At 49.4% G+C, this 16,706-nt stretch overlaps 1 protein-coding gene across 2 annotated transcripts in view; it reads left to right on the top strand.

The window, feature by feature from the left end:
* DBNL (drebrin like) overlaps positions 1-16,706 on the top strand; it is a 36,729-nt gene that overhangs the window by 12,552 nt on the left and 7,471 nt on the right. The window contains exons 6-11 of one of the 2 annotated variants that reach the window (XM_050937508.1): positions 127-204; positions 6,252-6,403; positions 8,668-8,722; positions 9,228-9,302; positions 10,718-10,823; positions 13,308-13,460. In XM_050937508.1, the coding sequence (XP_050793465.1) occupies positions 127-204; positions 6,252-6,403; positions 8,668-8,722; positions 9,228-9,302; positions 10,718-10,823; positions 13,308-13,460 (619 nt within the window). The remainder of the gene's footprint in view (positions 1-126; positions 205-6,251; positions 6,404-8,667; positions 8,723-9,227; positions 9,303-10,717; positions 10,824-13,307; positions 13,461-16,706) is intronic. The other variant, XM_050937509.1, reaches the window with a different exon arrangement.

Raw genomic sequence — 16,706 nt, 5'->3', positions numbered from 1 at the left:
GGTCTTTCTGGGAGGGGAACCTGAAAGATGCAGGGCTGTATTGCCAGTCTGCTGCAATTTTCTGACAACTAGATCCTGATTATGTACAGACTGCCTCAGCTGTGTGCTTCTCTTGTCCACCTCCAGAGTTCTGTCTACCAGAAGACAAACGCCATATCTGAAATCAAGAGGGTCGGTAAAGATAACTTCTGGGCCAAAGCAGAGGTGAGTCCCCGAGTATTGCATTGGTGAGGGAGGCTTGATTTGAGTAAGGTGTTTGGATTTAACCTGAACTTTTTTGTCACTAACTGCCTCTTCCTCCCCTTCCTAAGGCTGGGTTTTGCTGACTACTGGATAATGGATTCATGTCATGGGAAGGTTTTGTTCTGTTTTAGTGTGGGTGGCTGTTTCCAGCTGCTATAGAAGTGTCTGGAAAAAGTATTGGGGACAGTCCTGACTCCTGCATGTCCTGCCGGGTTTGTGAGCAGAAGTCCTGATATTTCTTGATGAACCCAAAATACAGGAGTGAGGGCTGGAAGGAAATTGTGCTTCAGTTGAAAATTAACTGGAGACATGTAAGTTTTCATATCTGGGCAGCTCATCTCTGTGTCACTGTCCCACAGTGCCTACGTAGATTCTTATTTGGTCCTCATCTCAGAACACCTGAAAGTTTCCAAAATAACAGTAAGCTCTGTACTTCTTTCCCAGCCTTCTGAATCATTGGCTTGAGGGGTGTGTGTGTGTGGGTGTATGTAAAGAACTTACTGAGGGGAAACCGAATCAAGGAAGGGTTCTGAATATGCCGAGTTCTGAATATACTGAGGTTTGTGGTCTCTTCTCTCTTGTAGCAGTGACTTCCATAGTCTGGTCTAGCTCCGGCGAGAGTCTTGGCTCCTGCCCTCTTGAGACTCCCACTGATGCTCGGCAGATTAATGGATGAAGTGAGGTGTAGCTGTTATGGGAAGTCATGGCTGTGGAGGAGAAGGTGTCTCTCGGGGAAATAGGTCGGATCGCAAGAGGGCTGTAACTACGGAACCGGTATGCTGAGTGGAATGCTGCGGCAGATTTGGTTAAGCAGTCAGGCTGCTGCGGTCCTTAATGGGTGTTTGACTCATCCCTGGATCTAAATCCCGAGCTGTGACAATGAAGCCTGCAGGTTCTGGATGAGAACATTTCCGTGGCCAGGGCTGTGTTGATGGGACAGTCTCCCCGCCAGTCCCAGCTGGAAGTGGGCATGTTTTGTCCCACTGCCTGTTGGGGCATGCGGTAGCACAGAGGAGTCTGAAAGGAGCCCTAGGTCGCAGACCAAGCTAACAATCTGAGGGCAGGTGCCCTTGACAGCGGGTGATGTTACAAAGGAAGCAAGTTCTCCAAAGTGCTCCCCTATGCCCGGTCTGGCCTGGGCTCATCTTGACCAGCTGCTCTTTCGATTTTGACTAGGCACTGAGAGAGCAAGGCAGTGGTGCTGCTCTGTTTGACACAGAGGATGTCTGGAGCAGGGGGTTGTACTTGTCCTGCTGGCACTCAGGCCCATGTAATCTCAGCAGCCCCCCAATGGCTTCCTGTAGGTGGGGGAGAGGGCAAAGCCTTGTGGGGCTCCACTGATGAGGGTGTTGGAGGATGAGTTCCCCATAAGGACCCTCTTGGTTCAGTCTGAGAGGAAGGACTGGAACCACTTCAGGTAATTTCTGTTCCCTCCTGCAGCCTCTTGGATACATGACAGGCGCATTTGGTGATGGATGCTATGAGATGCTGTGGAAAGGGGCAGCAGGATGTGAGGCTGGCTGTGGATAGGTTAGGCCATCTACCAGAGCAGCCAGTGCTGTCTCCGAGTTCCAGCCTGGAGGCATCCAGGGTACTGCCGCGTAGGGTGGTGTTGCAAGTCTCTTGTGTATTAGCTGCTCAGGGCAGGTTTAGAAATCAGGCTAGTTAAATCTGCATGCATACCAAGTATAAACCAACCATGAGCCTGCCTGGGAGCAGGAGGTTAAACAATGGGGACAAGTGATGGTTTCTTCGGTCCTGGCCAGACAAAGAAAGGATGGTCCAATGGGTAGGCAATCGCACTAGGTCTTGGAAGACCGCGTTTCCGTTCTCTGCTCTGCCACAGACTTCCTTTTAGTGCCCCAAAGGAAATCACTTAGCCGCTCTGTGCCTCCTCTGTAGGATAGGGACTATAGCCCTGCCTTACCTCAAGGGGAGGGGGGAGAGGGGAGAGAGAGAGAGAGTGTGCGTGTGTGTGTGTGTGTGTGTGAGAGAGAGAGAGAGAGAGAGAGGTTTAAATGTATTGGAGATTATCAGGTGTGCAGATAATGTGGTGATGGTGGTCGGATAAGTACCTGAGTGATTTAGTTAACAGGGTTGATGAGGTTAAAGGTTAGCCTCATGAAGGGAGGTGGTGATAATCTTTGTTCGGGGGTGACTGTGACATGGACACTCTTGCAAACCTCCCACCTTTATTAACTTCACCCACATTCAGTGCTGGGAGCTCCGTGGGTTGTCAGCGCCTGCAGATATTGTTAACGCCACCTGCGTCAAACTGTTCTGAACAATGCTAATGGCTCCTATGGTTGTTGACAACCCATCTGCCCCAGAGAGCTTCCAGTGATACCTGTAGTGGGGTTGAGCCAGTGTTAGCAAAGGAACAGGGCCGTCCTTAGGCATAGGCAACATAGGCAGCTGCGTAGGGCACCTGAAAATTTGCGGCACCACTGGGTCTTAGTGTCCACCTCTTGTTTTCCTATCCCTGTTCTGACCCTTCCTGCAGGCTCCCACAGATGGCTGCTCTAGCCTGGTGAGTCTTCCTTGGGAGGGAATCTAGTAGTTAAAAGTGAAAAAACCTCCAGCCTGCCAGACCTATTAGCACAACATTGAAACTGTTAAAGAGACATTCAAGGGGTAATAAAGCCATTTAACAGGCATTTGCAAACCCCAAGGTATATACTGACAGGTTTCAGAGTGGTAGTCCTGTTAGTCTGTATCAGCAAAAACAAGGACGAGTCCTTGTGTCACCTCAAAGGGTATGGCTACATTTGGAATTTCAAAGCGCTGCCCCGGCAGCGCTGCGGGAGCGCTGCCACGGCAGCGCTTTGAAGTGTGAGTGTAGTCAGAGTGGCAGCGCTGGGAGAGAGCTCTCCCAGCGCTGCATGTAAACCACATCCCTTACGGGTGTAGCGTGCAGTGCTGGGAGCCGCGCTTCCAGCGCTGCTGCCCTGATTACACTGACGCTTTACAGCGCTGTATCTTGCAGCGCTCAGCGGGGTGTTTTTTCACACCCCAGTTGCAGCGCTGTAAAGTGTGAGTGTAGCCAAGGCCAAAGACTAACAAATTATTTGGGCATAAGCTTTTGTGGACTAGAACCCATTTCATCAGATGTCCACGAAAGCTTATGCCCAAATAAATTTTTATACTGTCAGTTTCTGACTTTACTGACAAAAACAGTTGCGCATTAATGTAATATTTACACAGAACATGTCAGTCTACAGGACCTTAGTTTAAAATTTGCTTTAAAAATATTTCATTAGTGAGCTGGTGAAGATTATAAAATCACATTTCTAAAAAATGCTTCCATAGAGTTTTAGATGCACAATCATCTTTAGCCTTAAATGTGTGGATCTTCAGACATAGTTTTTTAAATAAATCCTTCAAAAGACCTCCCTTATCTAAAATACACATTTTAATTACTATAGTTAAAAAAAAAAAAGTGCTTCCAAGTCTTCCTGTCCTTTCTGTCCATCCCTTCACCACCTCTCCTCCAACTCCCCACTGAAGAGATCCCTTAAAGGCACAACAGTCCTTCCCTTCCAGATAGCTGGACAAGGAGTTCCCTTTCTTTACTTCTGACTATCTGACAAACTAGTTTTAAAAGAACCCTCCAGCAAAATCAGTACCTTAGTAAGACAAAATCCTTGTTATACCTAAAATCTTTGGAAACATATTTTTTTAAAGTTGGTGAAATTTCATAACCATGTCTCTATGGAGATCACACAAAGTAAATTACTGTTCCCTTTTTCTAAAAGCAATGAACATTGTTATGAACACACTAAACCTCTCTGATTAATTTAAAAGAATGTCTTTGTTTCAGTGAGTTAAATATGTAGTAATCTGGAATGCTGGCTTAAGATTTGAGTACATTTAAAATATAAATTCAACTTAGAAATACTGATGAAGAAAATGTAAAACAGAGAAGAGCTGCATCATGTATTCCATTATATGTAATGTTGTATTCAGCAGGACAGCTGACTCACCCTTATTATGAAGTTTTTGCAAATAAATCTCTGACAAACTTCAGGGCATATCAAAAAACCTGTGACTGATATTTTTTATTCCCAAATTTTAGTGCTTTTAATTAGGTACTTTCTTCATGTCCATTCTGCATGAGGGAGAGTGCATGGAAGTCTCTGTGTGGAACTGTGACTCTCCGCCACCATGAGGCAGGCTGGGCATCTCATTATCCTTTGCTGTCAAGTCCCTCCTCCCCCTCCCCCACCAGGCTGTGAGCTTGGGCTGCCATCCGGCATAGGGGCACCAGTTTAATAATACTGCGTAGGGCCCCATAAATCCTAAGGACGGCCCTGCAAAATAAGGTTGGTTTGGAGGAATGTTCTCTAGTGTGGACACCCTGGAAGCAAGAGTCTGTTTCCCAATCCTTTTTAATAGTCAGTAGTACTTGTGCTGATGGCCAGTTGATCTGAAGGTAACAAGGTTCTTGTCCCAGAATCAGGCTACACAGAACTAAAATCAATGAGTTCAATATCGTGTAGGGACCCTCGGGATATATGGCAGGGACATTCACACTGAGGGCAAAGCAAAGCCGTGACAATTTTTACTAAAATAAGGAATAAAGCCAGAAAAGCTCCGAGCCACAATAATAGATAGGAATAATCCAGTACTGGGGATATCTGTGGTATCATTCATTGCATGAACTCTTATATTTACATATTGCACCCTTCCGCGAGGACCTGCTGGTAAGAGACAAAGGACCAGCCCTGCCTCTGGCATGTCAAATGAGTCTGATGGTCCAGGTTCCTCAATGCTCCAGACTGATGGTAGATAACAATAGATCCAAAGGGGCAAATGGAAAGCTAACAATGGAAAAGCACTCTCCCTACACAGTAGTTTGCCCTATTATAGAGCCTGAGCACCATCATGAATATTCATGCTAAAACTCAGCCTGCCATGCCCAAATCTAACTTTCTCACCCTCATCAAATTGGGATGCACTTATCCTATAGGTAAGGCTACGTTTTAATCACGGGTATTTTTAGTAAAAGTCATGGACAGATCTCAAGCAATGAACAAAGAATCATGGCCCCATGAACTATCCATGACTTTTACTAAAAATACCTGTGACTAAATCTCACCTGCTGGGAGGAGGGCGCTCCTGAAGACTGCTGCTGGGGAGAGGGGCAGCGCTGGGGCCCTGCTGCTGCTGGGGGGAGGAGCGGGGGATGATCCAGGGCCATGTGGCCACCACCAGATCGCTGTTCCAGGGCAGCACCAAAATTCATGGAGGTCACGGAAAGTCATGGAAGCCATGATTTCCGTGACCTCCGTGAATGATTTGCAGCCTTACTGATAGGTTAACAAATTAATACTCATCATACCTGTCCCTTTGTTCTCAAGCAGTTTTGTGATTATCACTTTGTGTTCCTGCGGTTACTGGTTACCATTAGGTTCCAACTCCTGCTATTTAGCCAGCTATTCCTAGTTGCCCAAAAGCTAAGGGTATTTGTCAGGCCAGTTATCTATGACAAGGGTAACGGGCCTACTTTACTTGACTAGACTTATGCTAACTTGCTTACGCTAATGTCAGACAGGGCACAGGCCTGTAGGTTCCTTGTGTTACAGCTGACTACGATAAAGGCTAAGCTAGCCCTCTCGGCTACAGGTCCCAGTTTCTGTTCTCTGTTCCCATCCGAAAGGGGAGGGCTCGGTCTCAGGGCATGGCCCTGATCGCTGTCAGGGCTTCTGTGACTTGTGCTTACATGAGCAAGCAAGGTTTTTGAGTGAGGATTCTGTGTTTCTGGGTCTGCCTTCCATGTGGAGTCCTTGGAGCCCTCCCAGGAGTGTGTGGGGTGATGTTAGAGCAACCAGGGCTGCACACACTCCAGCTGACGGTGCTCCCGGCTGTAGTGGACAACACAATAACCAGCTGTAAATCTCTCGTGATGGTTGGTGATTAAAGTATGAAGACATGGTGAGGAGAGAGTTTTGGGGATTTTTCTCCGGTGCTGGCAGCTTTAACCAGACTTGGCATGGTCCTGTCCTTAGAAAGATGAGGAGAACCGCCGGCTGGAGGAGAAGAGGAGGGTGGACGAGGAGCGGCAGCGACTGGATAAAGAGCACAAGGAGCGGGAGCTGCAGGAAGCAGCCGGGCGTGAGCGAAGGTTTAAAGAGAGATCCAGTGAGATTGATGCTCAGAAGTGAGTCTCTTATTTGCACTGAGAAGCTCTAATAGCTTCCTTGCCTTATTCCAGGGTTCTGTCTGGTCTCCTTCCCTCTGACCCAGGGGCTGCTTTATTCTCCCCCTTCCCCCAGCACCACATGCCATCAGGCTAGCAATCCCACGCTGCAGAGCATAGGACTCAGGAGCAAGGACCTATGTAGGGAATGCTCCACCCTCATCTCAGAAGACTGTCCCAGTGCCCTTCCAGCCAGATCTCTGGCATCTCTCCTAAACGTCTCCTTCATTGCACCAGTCTCCCCATTCCTGTCAGTGGAGAGGGGAAGTGTGTGGCCCAGTGGGTTTCAGGGACTGGCAGACCCGCTCTGTCTGCACACAACAACGTGAGGTCTCAGTTAAAGTTCCTCCAGTGCATTTCCAGGTGCCTTCTCCACAGCCAAGCTACAAGCTCAGCTTGTTGAGCAACTTCAGCTGAAGTCGTCCTGCCCCATCCCTTTGCCTTCTTCACCCTGGAACTGCCTCCTCCCTCAAACAGCCCTCTCAGACTTGGGAGAGGAGCCCCAGTGAACAGACCTTGCTCGGTCCATCAGACCAGGGCTCCGATTGGTGCCGCTATAAGCCCAGCCTTAGAGGTGACTCTCTCTCATATTTATATGTAATCCTACGGCCATCCATGGTATTGCGCAGCACAACAAAAGTGGTGTCTGTGCCCAGGCACTTTCTGTGTTGGTCGCTGGCAATACGTCTGCTGCTCCAGCACACATGCAGATCACAATTCTGTAGCTGCTGCCTGAAAACAAATGCTAGGTGTTGAAACCATGGCTGAAAACACAGCTCACCCGTTCACAGACGGTTTCCCAAATGCTACAGTAGCACCTCTTGCATCCATTTGCAGTCTGACATGGTCCCACATTTAGGGATGTTCCCCTCCCCTGCAAATACACTCACCTACAGCTCTAGGACATTGCAGTTTCTCAAAGCCACACAATATAAGCAGCAAATGTGGCCAGAGCTAAAGGGTGCCTGTTGGTTGCAGTGCAGGGCAGACAAGGTAGCGGAGGGTTGAGATGGGGCTTAGGGGCTGTGGAGCAATGTAACTGCTTATTTCCACACTCTTTGGGGTCTGTGTTGGTGGATCCTGCAGTCTGGCAACCTTGACTATGTTAACACTTTTGGTGTGAGGCTGTAGTATGTTTGGGGGTGTTTTGTAGCTCCTAACGAGAGCGAGCCTTGCCCCCTGCTTGGTGTCTGACCGGAAGTCTCGTTGGTCCTGTGCCCCCAACAGCTGTATGAGTAGCCACACCAGAGGCACCCTAGAGCCAGCAAGGAGCATGATAGACTGGCAGGGATCAAGCCCATCCCCAAAGCCATGCACTGATAGGCACATGGGTTAGGGTGGGTACCAGCACCGCCCCCTGCCGGGGGAACAGGCAGCAATGCCCACCCCTTGGCCTCCTGAGCAGGGGTTGGAAATAGCAACCCCTTTCCTCCCCTCCAAAACATCTCTGCCACTAAGGACACGGGGCGGGGAGAGCGGTGGCTGATTTCACCGCCGCTAGACACTGTCCACATGGGCTCTGACCTGCCTTCTTCCTTCCAGTGGGGGCAGGGATATCCTGGCTCCAACATTCCTTTCACAGAGCTGGGTGGGAGGAGGCAGGGGGGTGAACAGCCCCCCAGTCTGTGTCTGCCAAGCCCCTCTGGGCAGGGAGTTCTTTGCCCCACCTCTGAAGGGTGTGTTGGGGGGGAAAGGGGTCCCATGGTGATGCCCGAAAAGTGATCAGAGAAGCTGGAGTGGCCACATCTCCTTGCTACTGCCCCACAGTCCCCACCTACGTGACTCCGATAGTGGGCTGGAGCTGACACACCTATCATGATCTCCACCCCCACCCCTGTATTAAGCCAGAACCCTCCCTCCCACTCCTAGAGCTGGCCCTAGGGGCCCCCGCGCTGCAGCCTCTGTGCCCCACAGGCTCGGCTGCCAGGTGCTTGCTGCTGCCATGAGGAAGTCTGGGAATGGATAGGTGGGGGTCCTTCCTTGTGAACGCTATGGCAAGGATGGAGATTGTTCATATGACAGATGGGAGCCCCTAAAGTACCAATTTTAGGGGAAGGGGTGAGGGCAGCACCCTGCTATAAGGTTGGCCTGTGCCAGGGCCCTATGCAGTTTGCAGCAGCAGAGAGCTGGGGAGCTCCGCCCAGCTGGGCTGCTTGGCACCAGGGGCAGAGCGAGCAACTCGGCCTGGTTATTATTTAACTCCAGTTTGTTATTTATAACGGCAGGAAATTCCAGCAGCAGCAGGATGCCCAGAGCAGAGACAAGGAGAAGCAGCAGTGGGTGAGTTCTGACAATTGCTGTCCCTTCGACCTCTTATTCGTGACTCTTGCAGAAATCTGGGGAGGGGGCAGAGTCTCCTAGAATTGTGCAGCGTGGACTGCGTCTTGGGGATCTCCAGACAGACAGATGCCCATGAGCAATGGTATACCTAGACAGGCTGAAGCAGTGTCAGGGCTTTCCTTGTGGAATGTGTGTAGGGGTCAGGAATGACTTGTCCAATACCTGCAGAACTGTCCGTCTGGCCAGGTGCATTGGGCAGAGAGTGGCTTTGTGAGAGCATCAGCTGTTGGCCACTTTCATAGGCAGGTTCCAAAACCTGGCAAACTGGATGTGTCCAGAATTTGGTTGTCTGGCTCTGTAATGACCATCCTGCCGATGCTGCTTCTCATTCCTGTCCCCCTGGTGCCAAGGGAAGCCATGTTTCAGGGCGGGGTTTGGCATGGGGGCTGGGTGAGAGATCCTTGTCTGTGTGACTGCAAGAGCAAAGGGTTGTCTTGTGCCGCAGAAGGAGCAGGAAGAGGAGCATCAGGCCGCCCAGCGGAGGGGCCTCCGGAGGAGTGAGTCTGTGGAGAAAGCTCAGGTACATGCAAGGAGGAGCTCCCATGATCTGCTGCCAGCACCAGCAGCCATGGCTGCGCCAGCCAGGCCCATGGGCAGCCATGGCTGGGCAGTGCGCTTCTTTTCCTGCTGCTTCGAAGTGCACATGGAATGAACTGACCATCGTGGTAACCCTTCCTTTGTTCCCTTCTGCTCAGAGGTGCTGGGGACGCGGCACAGACTATTCAGAAGCAGCAGTTGCATGTATTGCCTCGCCTGCCTGGTCCTTCAGCTGGGTGCTTGTCTCCTGGGGGCTTTGAGTTACTTTCTGAGGCCCACACAGCTGGCTGTGGGTCTCCTCAGAGCTGGTTGGCCTGTTCCCTGACTTGTTGTGGGCTATGGGTCATCTGAGGGGCGTGGACTCCTATCTGCCTCCACACGCCTCATGGCCATGCTTCTCTTGGTGTCACGAGTGCTTGTCCCTGATGCTCCTGGGGGCTGGGGAGCTTTTGCTGCTCTCCCCCAGCCTAGCCTGTGGATTCAGGGGCTTGCTCCAGGCCTCCAGCGATGGCTGCTGGTCTCCTGAGGGCTGTGGTTGTTTGTCCTAGTGGCTGGGTCTTGTTCTTCCCACAACTCCCCTGTATTTCTGTGAAGGGGAGGGAAAAAGAGGGTGAAATTTAGGCTTCCAAGTTTAGTTCCCAGTCATAAGTGAGGCCCATCTGTTGCTCCTGTGGAGCTCCCTAATAGAGGACTTCAACAGAACAAGTGAGAGGCTCCATGTGCCATAGTGGTGGTACCTTGTTCTCCATCTGCCTGTTTCATGCAGGCAGAAGGCCGGTGCTGAGACGGAATCACAGGGCAAGGTGGTAATGTAGGCCTTGGTGCCAGCAGAGGGTTGTGACTACGTCCCATGATACCACCATATCCATTCTACCAGAGGCCTTGTCGAGTCCAGGGCCAGAAGAGGACCATTGTGATCATCTAGTCTGATCTGTGTCACACAGGCCAGAGAAGGTCCCCATAATAATACCTAGAGCAGATCTGTTAGAAAAACATCCAGTCCTGATTTAATAATGCGCAGTGATGGAGACTCCACCACGACCCTGGGTAAATTGTTCCAGTGGTCAATTACTCTGTTGAAAACGCACACAGCACGGTAACACTGATGAAATCCCAGCCCCTCTAGGACTTGGAGCTGATGAGTACAAGTGACCTCTTAGCACTGACTTGTAGGTACATCCTGAAGGGAATGAACAGAACCATTCTAAAGCTGTTCCAGGCAGGTGGGTGAGCAATACCCAGGGATCTAGGAAATGGGATGGGTTCTTACTTTGAAAACCAAACCATCTGTCAGCATTGTCTATTGCAGAGCCAGGTGAAAGAATCGATTTATCCAACCGTGGGAATAATGGCTTGTGTCTTACATGGATGTGTGTGTGTGCTCTTTTTTTCTCACAGGAAGCGGCATCGCTGATAGCGCAAAGATCAGTGAATCCACGGGACATCTTCAAACAGAAGGAGAGGTCTATGCCCTCAGAAACAGCAGCCTTCGGTTCCCAACCAGGTATAAAGCAAGAGTGGAACATCGGCAGAGAGAACAGTGCTGGCTGATAGCCTGCTCAGGGGTTATAAAGCGCCTCAGGAAAGGCACTGTCAATGCCATGTTAACATACAGCTTACAGGTAAATACACAGGGAACGTGTGATATGAAGGTGTTCTCAGCATGTGTTTGGTATAGGCATGCTATTCCCAGTGCCAGAGGCAGCAGTGTGTTACAGTGGTCATTCCAGTGTTGATAAAACTCCTATCACACCACCATGTGATTTGCCTTATAGGTGGAGCAATGCCTAGAGATAAGTTTGTCAAACACTTCCTATATAAGCCTATCCTTTTCAGCAGCGAATAACTTCACCCAGCCGGAGAGGCTGAGATTTTCCGTGCTTGTCTCTGCTGTCTCCTGGATTTTTTTAATGATTCAGCAAAAATAAGTTTGTGAATGTTAAGTCTAGAAGGTACCCTTGAGATCAGCTAGTCTGACTTCCATGATTTTCACTAGCTTCATCACCCCAACTTGAACCAGGGACCTTCAGTGCAGGGGCGGCTCTAGCTTTTTGCCACCCCAAGCATGGCAGGCAGGCTGTCTTCGGCGGCTTGCCTGCGGGAGGTCCACAGTCCCGCGGCTTTGGCGTACGCGCCACCGAATCCGCGGGACCGGCGGACCTCCCGCAGGCAAGCCACCTAAGGCTGCCTGACTGCCGCCTTCGCAGGGACCGGCAGGGCGCCCCCTGCAGCTTGCCGCCGCAGGCACGTGCTTGGTGTGCTGGTGCCTGGAGCCGCCACTGCTTCAGCGCCACATGTGAAGACCACTTAAAAGGAGAGATGGTGGTGTAAATAGGGTACTAGGATGGAAGAACTGGGTTCAATCCCTGCTTTGCCGCAGACTCCATGTATGGCCATGGGTAAATAAGCAAGCAGTAGCTTAGTGGAGCAGTGGAAAATGTCTTGCTTTGTGTTCCAAGGGGCTGAACGTTCAGAAATATCGCTGCTGTTTTTGAGCACAAGAGGCAGGAAAAACAGATTCTTCTGCCTGTGGTTAGACATTTTCCATCTGATTCTTTGAACAACTCTGGCATCTCCAGGGTTTGCACTAGGTACTTGAAATTTGACAGAAGATAGTCCTGATGTAAAAGAGGTGCCTTTGCTGTCCTAAAAATCAAGTTGGCCAAACCTGGTGATTAGTCCCAGGAAATTGTCATTTGCATATGCATGGTAGTATTGGCTCAAGACTTAATTCACTGAACATTCTGTCTGCACCGGGCATGCTCCGAAGCCTCGCTCAGTTAAACAGCGACTCGCTTGCACTCTCCCTGCAAAATACCCTTTAGCCTGATAGCACGCTGTGTTGGAAGCCAGGCGAGAGTGGTAGTTCAAATTTCATCTCCCACTGACTGCTTTTATTGTTGCTTTGTGCTTCGCAACCCTTATCATGGCTCACATGGTCATATCTGGCAGAGAAGGGAACAGAACCGAGGTCTCTTAACATGAGACCCGAGTCTTATTCCCCTAGCCACACGGCCTCCCTCAAATAACACGGCTGTATACTTGACTAGGTTGTAACCTCCACCACTGCTGTAACATTTCCTTCCCAGAGGCCAGATTTGAACCTAAGACCCTTGATATTCCACGCTCCACTGCTGTCTAGCAGAATTGTGCACTGTGCTGGGCAGTGTGTGTAACATCACCCTCTAGTGGTGGACACAGACGGTAACTGCTGCCTGTGGCTAGCTTCTGTTCCTCTAGCTCAGGGGGTAGAGGACTTTCCTACAGAACTGAGGATCAAAGCCTGCTGATAACCTATGGCTGGAGTCTTTGTGGTTCCACACAAGGGCACTTTTGTTTTTGCAGTTTTCTCTTAGAATCGAGGAAATGTCATACGTTAAAATAAGCTAAAAGAACATTCTTACCTTTGCCAAGTCAAGCACTCAGAAGTTAGGCAGTGCCAGAATGGAGGTTATCTGTGCATCCTTCATTTGGCCTCCTTGTGCATATTCATTAAGGTAGTCATTCATTACTTGAACACATGCAATTTCTTCCAAAAGGACACCTGCCTCGTTTAGTGCACAGGATGGACAGCAGCTGAAGCAGGTTTGGGTAGTAAATCATGAGGCTGTTGTCCATAAGATCCCCCTGCCTCGCATTCTGTCTTTTGCTGTAACAGTGTAGCAAGGGATATAGAAAGTGATAGGATGCTCCCGTGGCAGTCCCTGGACGGGGACTCAGGAATAGTAGGCAATAAGACTGTGTCTTGGACAGTAAATCCCCCAGATCTTGGGGGCAGATCAGCTGAGCGAGAAGATGCCGTTTCTCCCAAGTCACTTTTCAGAGCAGTGCCGCACTGGAACAGTTGGTTCCGACTGCTATAGCCGCTTCGAAAGGGGTAAGCGCAGAGATGGTGGAGTGAAGAATAGGTACTTCCCATTTGTACTCTTCTCTGAACAGCTCGCTTGCTTCATGTGCCTAGTGTGTTTCTCGCTTCTGTCCTTCCTAGGCAAGCTACGGAGCCCCTTCCTGCAGAAGGAGAGCAGCCCTGTCCATGCGCCGGCCTCTCCAGTCCACTCAGCTGCCCAGGCCTTTCATCCACCCTCCCTTGTCCATACCTCTGTTCAGGAGATGCCTCCAGCCTCTCCGGTTCCTGGCTCAGGTGTGTTGCTTTACCTTCCCCATCAGGTCACTAGGCAGGGGCGCTGGAACAATTTGTATAGTGGGGGTGCTGAGAGCCATTGAACCAAACTGTGAATCCTGTATAGGATGGAAACCACTTCAAGCCAGGGAGTCTGGAAGCCCCCCTAGTTCCACCAGGGGAGAGCTTTCACTTTGGCTCTCGGAGCAGGTCTGCCAGCTATTGTGGCTTCTGCAGTAGTTCAAGATATTTTTAAGGTTGTCATGGCTTAGTTTCATTCTGTCTTCACATGCCCATAACTTTGTGAAAAATTCTCCTTTGGGCCAGAAACTTTGCCTGCTGTATCTCAGACCAGGAGTGACTTTGTTTGCTAAGTCTGAAGATGGTCCTTTCAGCTGTTGGTGTTGTTGGAGAGTGGGGAATAATCCAGCTTCTCAGCATTATGTCTTTTTTGCTCACCAGTAACTCCAATGGCTGGACTCTAAACTGTGCATGTGAATGGCCTTTATGAGCCAGCAGGCCTTCGTTGTGGGGAAGAGATGCCTAAAAATCTAAAAGCAGGCATACTTGAGAGCACTTGTCTGAACCTGCTCAGTTAGCAGGGCCCGGTTTATGTATTTAAGCATGTTAGGTGCTTTTCAAATGCACTAGATGGGTCACTGCACTGGAGAACTTGCAATGAAAGGGTCTAGTCCTGCAAATGCCGCTAGACATCCACCAGCAGTCCCATAGGTCTTATAGCAGCGAAGGTTAAAACAAGGAATTAAGTAAAAACACGCAGATGGCTCCTTTTCTCTCCTTTTTCTTTATTTTTTTTTAAAAGAAAACAAGGATACAATATGTTTTAAATCAACAGAAACACAACGTTTGCGTTGCGTGTTCAGATACAAAATCGAGAGAGTGCAAAAAGGAAGGATCTCTCACCGTAACGCAAACTCCCGTGCATTGCAGATATGTGAGATTATTATTTTTATTTCTAGTTAGGCTATTTAATATGACCTAAATGTCACAGTACATTCAACATGGATGAGTTCTGTGTTTGTACAGCACCTTGCACGCTGGGGTCATTTGCTATAATTTTGCTCTGCTTAATCTACCTGGGTTGTAGAGGTGCTGGTTGCAACTCCTTAATTAAAGTGACACCCAGGCTTATTATGACACCCTCTTCCCTCCCCAAATTATTTTTACTGTGGAGTACAACATTCTTTTTATTTCCTTTGTGTACTGTTACAAGGTTATGCTTCCTGGAGGACAGAGTGCTTAAAGGTTGAAGTGCTGAAATTCACCCAGTTTTAATTTACTCGTGGAGAACGTCTTCAATTTTTAAAGCTGAAAAAGGATACTTCTGGGTTTTCTTTCAAATTGTTCCAGAAACGTATTCTCTGGTACCCAGCATAGAAAGGTTCCATCCCAAGAGGTTCAAGGGGGGCTGGGGAACTTGGTATATCAGTATAACCACCTTGCAAAATTCATAACATATTGGAAATGGAAAAGGTTCTGAAAAGGGGAACAAAAATGATTATGGTTATGGAACGGCTTCCGTATGAGGAGAGATTAAAAAGACTGGGACTTTTCAGCTTGAAAAAGGGACGATTAAGGGGGGGCATGACAGATGTCTATAAAATCATGACTGGTGTGGAGACAGTAAATAAGGACGTCTGATTTACTCCTCATAACACACAAACTAGGGGTCACCAAATGAAATTAATAGGCAGCAGGTTTAAAACAAACAAAAAGAAGTATTTTTTCACACAATGCACAGTCAACCTGTGGAACTCCCTGCCAGAGGATGCTGTGAAGGCCAAGACTATAACAAGATTTAAAAAAGAACTAGATAAATTCCTGGAGGATAGGTCCAACAATGGCTATTAGCCAGGATGGGCATGGATGATGTCCCCAGCCTCTGTTTGCCAGAAGCTGAGAATAGGCAACAAGAAATGGATCACTTGATGATTACCTATTGTGTTCATTCCCTCTGGGGCACCTGGCATTGGCCACTGTCAGAAGACAGGATACTGGGCTAGATGGACCTTTAGTCTGACCCAGTATGGCCGTTATTATGTCCACTACTCCAAATGCTGTAATAAAATACAAGTCTCTGTCTGCTTGGCCTGTGTGACCTGTTGAATAGTGCACTGGACTGGGACTTGAGAGACCTGGGTTTTATTCCCATCTCTACTACTTGTCTGCTGTGTGAATGTGGGTATGTCACTGCCCTGTTCTGTGGCTCAGTTTCCCCATCTGTAAAATGGGGATTATAATACTGACCCCCCCCCCCCCCCCCCGCCCAATGAGCTTTGAGTCTAGTGCTGGAAGAGTTCAGGATTACTGTTATTCTGCACCAGGGCTTTGGTGAAAAGGAAGCAGACACGGGTCTGATCCCTGGGTTACAGCAAAACTACCGGAGGCTTAATTTTCTGAGACATCACATCCCGTTTATAACAGTGTCCTCAGGAACCAAGTGTTTCAATTGTTTAGAATGAGAGGGAAGCCTGGCAGTGTCCTTGCTGCAGAGAGCTTCCTACCAGGGGCAGCGTGGACATGTAGGGCAACCTTATGCATGGATCCAGCCTTCTCTGACCAGTCCTGCTTTGTTTCTGGTTTCCGTGCATGCCTCTTTGAGTTGCAAATGGCCTTTCTTCCAGCTAGCGGACGCTCTGCAGCAGTGAAGCAGCCCCTTCCCGGTGTGAGGTTCCATCTCCAACGTGCTGCCCTGTCGCTGCTTGTCTCTGCTAAATATTCAGCAGCCGCATTGCGGTGAAGTTCTCTTTGCTGCGTCTCTTCCTCTTCCAGTACCTGGTCCCGGCATCTGCTATCTTCACCCTGTTTTCTCCCTTAGTGCTGAGAGGGTTGGTGCCTTCTCACAGGCAGCCCTGCAGGGATTCATTGGAGACATGGTTTGGATACTGCCACTAGCCTAGGCTTAGGGCTGGTGACCGGCTCTCCTCTCCGCAACTTCTTTCCTTCAGAAACAAATGTAAACGGACCCAGACACAAACCACCAGAGCCCCGGCAGGCGGGGCAAGCACTGCACAAAGTAGGTCTAACTCAGGTGGTTTGGTTTAGTGTGTGGGTGCGGGGTGGTGCTGGTGGCCTGTGCTAGACAGGAGGTCAGACTACATGATCTGCTGGTCCCTTCTGGGCTTAAACTCTATGACTCTAAAGTGACCAGCTTCTGTATTTCAAGGAACATGAGACCATAGCAGGTTCCGTACTACATCGCAGCTTTCTCCTTGCTAGAGGTGAAACCAGGTTGCAACTGGTATG

Source organism: Gopherus flavomarginatus, chromosome 2 (genome assembly GCF_025201925.1).
Source record: "Gopherus flavomarginatus isolate rGopFla2 chromosome 2, rGopFla2.mat.asm, whole genome shotgun sequence".
Lineage (NCBI taxonomy): Eukaryota > Metazoa > Chordata > Testudines > Testudinidae > Gopherus > Gopherus flavomarginatus.
The sequence above is the reverse complement of the archived record's forward strand: the minus strand, read 5'-3'. Positions and strand labels throughout refer to the sequence as shown.